The sequence below is a fragment of the Lotus japonicus genome, chromosome 1, assembly GCF_012489685.1.
Source record: "Lotus japonicus ecotype B-129 chromosome 1, LjGifu_v1.2".
Lineage (NCBI taxonomy): Eukaryota > Viridiplantae > Streptophyta > Magnoliopsida > Fabales > Fabaceae > Lotus > Lotus japonicus.
Window position 1 is genome coordinate 130,436,352 of NC_080041.1, and position 6,560 is coordinate 130,442,911.

The following is a 6,560-nucleotide window of genomic DNA, read 5'->3' on the forward strand; positions in this document are numbered from 1 at the left end:
TAAAAGTTGTACTACGGTGATGCAGATTAATTTCCACCATTAGATTTAATACTAAAATATTAAATGATCCAGATATAATGTTAGAAATAATCGCAATAACTAAAATACCCTTTATCCACTACCTCTCTTCCTGTTTCTCCCTCTCTCAAATCATCACCGGATAACAACATAGCCACCGCAAGCAGGTTAGTAAACCCACCCAGAAAGCAAAAGACAAGGTTTTCCAACATTCTACATCACAAAAACAAATCTTTCATCCATCGAAAAAAAAATCAAATCTTTCAGTGTAAAAAAAATACCCACTTGCCCGTTCCTCCAAGATTCAGTGAAAGACCCACAAGTGATTTATAAAATCTTAAACTCAAATTATTCTTAGGTCTAACTATCCAAAAAAAATCAAAACTATCATCAAACATAAAATTATTGTATGGAAACTATACAAACCACCAAATAACAAATCGAAACAATATGGGTCGGCTAAAAGATTAAAACTTTGAAGGAAAAACAATCAGATCGATCAATCCCAGATTCATGACACAGTCACTCAGTGATGAACGGACTACACGAAGAGGAATTTGAGGAATAACAAAATCATGGCGATGGCGGTGGGAGAAGCAGATCAGCGGTGAGAGGGCATGGCATCGGCGACAGAGAAGCTACAAGTCTGGTAGAGGTGAAGTGGAAAGATCGGTTTTTTATGGAGTGGATTTCCAACATGACTACATTTCTCTCTTTCTTTCTCGCATGGTTGACGCTCCGGCGACCTTCCACCGTTGTCTCTATTGCGGCGTTCTTCCTAGCAGAGGATGAGAAGAAGGGGTTGGGTGCGTTTGTGAAGGAGTTGAAGGAGGGGTTTGAGACGATGGAGTATGTTTATGTGTGGCATGCGATATGTGGGTACTGGGGTGGTGGGAGGCCTGGTGTGGAGGGGTTTCCGGAGGTGGTGGTGGAGACGCCTCTGTTATCGCCGGGGTTGCAGGGGATCATGGAGGATTTGGCGGTGGATAAGATGGTGAGTCATGGGGTTGAAGAGAGGCAGTGAGAGAAAAGGAGAAGAAAAGGAAAGTAAAAAAGAAAACGTGGGTATTTTTGTAACTTAAGTGCCAAACAGTAACTGTATCACTGTGTTTCACTTTCTCACTGACTCACGGAAGACGCCGTCTGATCTTACTTTATATTTTGCAAGGATTTGACGGCAAAAATCAATGGAGTGCCCTTTTGGAATAGAAAAAAAAGAACAAAAGGGTTAAACTTTTTTTTCACTTTTCTGGTCAAATGGACAACACTCCATTCCCAAGTTACTTGTGTCTCATTCGTCTGAATCATATGCCTCCAAAAAGAAAATTCCTTCTTTTACTTCCTTTCATTCTTTTTGGTGTGCAAGCATCTCAATGCAAACACACATAGAAGAACTCAATACAAGCAATACCAATTGTGAAACAACAACTGCATAATTCAAATCACAGCAAAAGCAAACATCCAAGACAAACTATGTAACTCAAGAACATAGGTATATATACTATATATATAACATACAAATCCATAACTGGGATCTTCTCAAGTTCACGTTGAGTAATTAGTGCTACAAGAGGAAAGCAACCACTGAATCAAAAGTGATGAACCAAGCCTCATCTTCTATCTTCCCTCTTGCTATTGAAGTTAAAATGTTAAATGGGGCAAGTGTTGCATACTGTAGTTCCTCCAAACCCCACAATTGAACTGAGTTCTAGTACTTCAGATTGCTGAAACTGGTGGAAGCTCCCCAGGCTACAGATCTCTCAAATTGACCACCATAGATGTAATAAATTGACCACCATAGGTGTAATGAAAGTAAGAACTATTGCTACATAATTTCACACCAATACTACAAAGTAGGGAAAGTGGAAAAAGAAGATACAAAAACAAAAAAAGAGATCCCAAGTGAAAATGTCAAGCTTCTATTATGTATGCCCTTCTAAGGGTGAGGTTAAGTAGCAATGATTAGCAGCAATAGTAGTATTTGCATGTTTGAATCAGCTTCTATTTTCTCAGAATCAATTCTGAAACTCAGAAGCTAAGCTTCTCCCCAAAATTGATTTTGCCTCGATCAAGATCGATTGTAGAAGGATTTCCAAACATGCACTGTATTAACAGTCAGAAGAACTCACGAAGCTCTTGATCTCGTCCATGAGGCAATAGAAATGATCATTGTTTGGCAAGAAGTAGAAACCAATGGTGGCCTCCTTGAGGAAAAGAGGTTTGACCTGGTGGCCATTTTTCTGAAGGCCTTCCGCATAAGCCAATTGCCAATCTTGGAGAACATCCAAACCAGCCACACAAACAAGGCTTTTAGGGAATTTGATCCCTTTAATGCTTTTCCCTTTGGGGCCAAAAGGGTTACAACCAGGATGGTCCCTATCCTCTCCCTCAGGAAGAAAAGCTCTCCAATACCAATCACGGTCCTGCAATCTCACAAAGTACTTCCCATCAAGCCTCATCTCCGATTCCGTCCTCTTCTCGCCGCCAAACAAAGGGTGGAGAAGAATGTTCCCTAAAACCTCAATTCCTTCCTCCGCCGCCCTCACCGCCACATGATGAGCAATGTTCCCTCCAGAACTGTCCCCAGCCATGTACACATAAACCTTGGAATCCTTCCCACTTTGCAGCCAAGTTCTTGACTTCACCCACTTGAGTGCCGCCCAGCCGTCTTCGTAGGCAGCCGGATACCGGTGCTCCGGTGACCGCCTGTAATCAACCGACACCACAGCTGCCCCGCAGACGCTTACAAGGCGGCGGCAGAAGGCATCGTAGATAGCGCTGTTGGCAGAGGAATGACAGAAGCTTCCCCCATGGAAGAAGATTATGACAGGCACAATCTTTGTTGTGCTTAAAGGCCTCTCCATGTTCTTCACACCCCATTGAGATTCATTCTCAGAAGCTGGCATGTAGACCCGGTTGAAGAGGCCATTGTTCCGGTCCACGTGATCAAAAGAGAAGACTCCATCAACAGCAAATGCATTGGCCGGCACCTTTCGGTCCAGAAACTCTGCTAACTCTCGATTGAATGTTCCATCAGCACGTCTGAGAAGATTGTAGGCTAGCTTGAAATTGGAGATAAGCACCCATGTATTCAGTGGAACAACATTCTACAAAAAAATAGAAAGGAACAAACAATACATCAAACATTGATGATGTTAACATTCTCCACATCACTCTGCACTACTCCTAACACAAACTACAAATTGTTCCTGTTCTTGTGAATCAGACAAGAGGGGCATTTGGCAATCATTGGAAGCTCACAAAAAACGAGAATTTCCCAACTAAAATTCGATTTTACCAACTTACCAGAACAAGAAACTCAAGGCCTACATGGAAGAAATAGAAAGTACAATGAAAACATGAACTAAACCAAACCCCCAAAACAAAAATCACATGATCCCACATGGTTATCTCTCCATCATTCCTATTAACCAAAACACCTAGAGAAGAAGAACATAAATCCCCCACCAACCCAGTTGAATTTGAAGTTAAATTTTAGACCTTTCTTCACAACCCAACACCAAAAACAAAACCAGAGCAACTTCCAATATTTAAAAATAAACTAAAAAAATTCCCAGATTGAAACATGAGCTTACCCGAGATTCATTGAGGTTGACTTCATTACTACCAGCCATATCTCGTTGTGCGTGTCTCAATGTTCAACACGAATATTGAACCGAACCCCACAGAAACAGCCTAAGAAGGTGCAGCAGAAACAGTGATCTTCTTCAGCCTTCAGGGTAACCGCTTCTTCTGCCGGCCCATGATAAGCTGAAGCTCTGAACAGCTGAAATCAGCAAAAGGGTATGTGATTATGTGAATAACAGCTGAGTTCAGTTGGTGTTTGTGTCTCTGAGGTTGGTGCTCTGACTGCAGAAACAGAGGTAGAAGCAGAGCAAGTATATATTGATGTTGATTGAAGATTTGGGTGAAGAAGAAGAATAAGAAGTGGGATATGAATAACAAAATGGAACTGAGAATGGAAGCACAGAGAGATCACAGAGAGAAGAGAAGAGAAGAGAAGAGGGATAAGAAGAAGAAGAAGAAGAAGAAGCAGAGACAGAGAGAGAGAGAGAGAGAGAGAGAGAGAGAGAGGGTCAAACGCAAAGGAACGACGGGAATGGACGGAGACGAGAGAGACGACAAATCGGGCGGCCGATTTAAACTGTTTATTTGGGACCCACCAATTCCTAGTTACTTTCTGTTTTTATTTTTATTTTTATGATAAATGTGATATAATTTTTTCATTTATTTTTGTTGTTTTGTCTTTATCTCTTTTGGGTGTTGGGTGACTATGCAGCTATTGACAAGTCCGTTTTGGCCTCGTTTACAATATGGGGATGATGGAAAATCTTGTAACGTTTGTTGTGGACTTGTGGCAAGAAGAAAGGAATAAAGTTTGTGGTGGAAAAAAACAAAACTTGTAGAGATCAACTACTTTTTTCTATAAATACATCTTCAACCATTTTTTTTTAATAATATGGAGCATTAGGTCATTGTATGTCTATAAAATCGGATCGGTCATTGAACCAGTTTAAAATTTAATGGTCGGATGTGGTCAAGTCATGATTGTCTCGGTGGTAATTGAATATTATATATATAAAAAAAAATTAAACACAATGTTTAGTTTTTTACCTAGGCAAATAAATCAAAATTTTAAACTTCAATACATAGGTTTTTGACATTTAATTTTAATAATGGAGTGCAATATAGTAAGATATTCAGTCACTCTTGTATGGAATCATATCTTAGAAAAAATTAAAATAACTTTGATTCATAACTTGTTTCAAGCTTATTTCAATAAGTTTCTCCAATTAGCTTATACATATGCACTTATTTGATAACTGTTTATTGTTATAAGTACTTAATTAAGTTGTTTGTTCAAATATAAAGTGCTTACTAATTTACTTTATTGATGCTTTAGGAATATACAAATAAAAATATAATTTTAAATTCATTAAGGGAATTTAAAATGTACTCAACCAATAAAGAGTTGGTCTAATAGTAGACAAACTAAATTCTCATAAAAGTGAAGTCATAAAGATTGAATCCCGAAAAATGTCATTGTAAGTTTGTAACTGCATCCTGAATAAGTTAGCATCTAGAAGAAAAAAAAGATTACTCCAATTATTATTTCTTTTTACAAGAGAAGGCTAAATTACTCCAATTTAATGTCAATGTACTCCAATTAGTAATTTTTGGAAAAACAGGATAACATGTTGTCAGATACATTTATGAAACATGAGTATAGTAGATCAGTTATCCATTACTCCAACCTAAATTGGAGGAAGCTTTGTCACGGGTATCATAATTATGTTGTAACTTGTAACAAAGAGATGACCTTAACTTTTTTCTACGCAAAGCAAGTAGTACAATTTTGTACAGACTACATATACAGTAGATCTGGAAGTAGTCAAATAGCCTACCCAACTCGGTTGTAATTCTTGGCGGAAAGACAGGGATTGTTCAAAATGGAACATTATATTTCTTTTTCTCTTCATAAATATTTAAAAATGTTTCTCTTATTTATTACAAGTAAGAAAAAAAGATACATACAAAATGGTAAGTGGCATCATGAGAAAATATTCATACATAATAAGATCATTAACCAGAAAAATAGATACGAGAATATTGGCATCCTCTAACATATAAATTTTACACGACACTATTTTTACTATAATTTTGTACTTTATTTTTTTTAATTCCTAATGGGCTGTTATTACGCATATAAAACATTCTAATTAATATATGTAAAAAGAAAATTAAACACAAAATTTCACATCAGATTATAGGGTTAAGGGAAGCAACAACTTGAAATTGAAAGAAAAGATGGCAAGAGAGTTTCCATGTATGTTGCTTGTGCGCGACACCAAGCCACGTGGCGATAAAGGGTTCTGTCACTACAAAGGTTGGATGGGTTTAGCTCTCTCCAACCCCGTCCCATTAAAAACATGGGCGGGTTTTAAGATGTTGGAGATGGAAATATGAAACCTAATTCCATCCCTGTAACGTTCGGGTAAATCCGTGAAAACCACGAGCGTGTCTCCTTACCATTGTTCAAATTAAACAACAACAAAAAACCAATTCTAACTCCACATTTATGCTTTGTTTGGTTAAGGATAGGAGGGAGAGAGGGGACGAGAAAGAAAGAGAGAGAAGATTAATAAAGAGAACATACTGAAGTAGAATAATTTGTAGATTGTTTGGTACGATATAGATAGATCATAGAAGAATAAAATGAGAGAGAATTGTGCTTAAAAAGGAGAAGGAATGAGGTGAAGGAGAGAAAAATAGTGTTAAAAAATATTCTTATATATAACATAAACAACTGTGGCGTTCAGAAAAAAATAGTTTGTGACAACTTAGCAACCTCACTATTTATGATATAATAGAAAAAAAATATACATGTTGCACCAATCTATTCGCAAATTGTGAAGATTACCATAAAATGTGTGAGACCCATGTTGGCACCCTCCCCTTTCTCCGGTGTTAGGCAACCAAATGGGGTTACCTCACTCCTTTCGCCCCCCCCCCCCCCCCCC

The 6,560-nt window shown here is 38.1% G+C and overlaps 1 protein-coding gene across 1 annotated transcript; it reads right to left on the reverse strand.

The window, feature by feature from the left end:
- Positions 1 to 1,432: 1,432 nt before the first annotated feature.
- Positions 1,433 to 4,144, reverse strand: LOC130730764 (gibberellin receptor GID1B-like). Its single transcript, XM_057582860.1, has 2 exons — positions 3,615 to 4,144; positions 1,433 to 3,125 (listed from the first exon to the last, which is right to left on the reverse strand). The coding sequence occupies exons 1-2, from the start codon at positions 3,651 to 3,653 to the stop codon at positions 2,127 to 2,129; spliced, it is 1,038 nt and encodes a 345-aa protein (XP_057438843.1). The 5' UTR covers positions 3,654 to 4,144; the 3' UTR covers positions 1,433 to 2,126.
- Between the last annotated feature and the right edge of the window lie 2,416 nt (positions 4,145 to 6,560).

What these genes read in the sequence shown, in the direction of transcription:
- LOC130730764 (XM_057582860.1), bottom strand. Translation starts at nt 3,653, where the DNA reads ATGGCTGGTAGTAATGAAGTCAACCTCAATGAATCTCGG. An exon ending in TCAACCTCAATGAATCTCGG is followed by an intron (nt 3,126 to 3,614) that starts GTAAGCTCATGT and finishes ATTTTTTTGTAG; the next exon opens with AATGTTGTTCCACTGAATAC.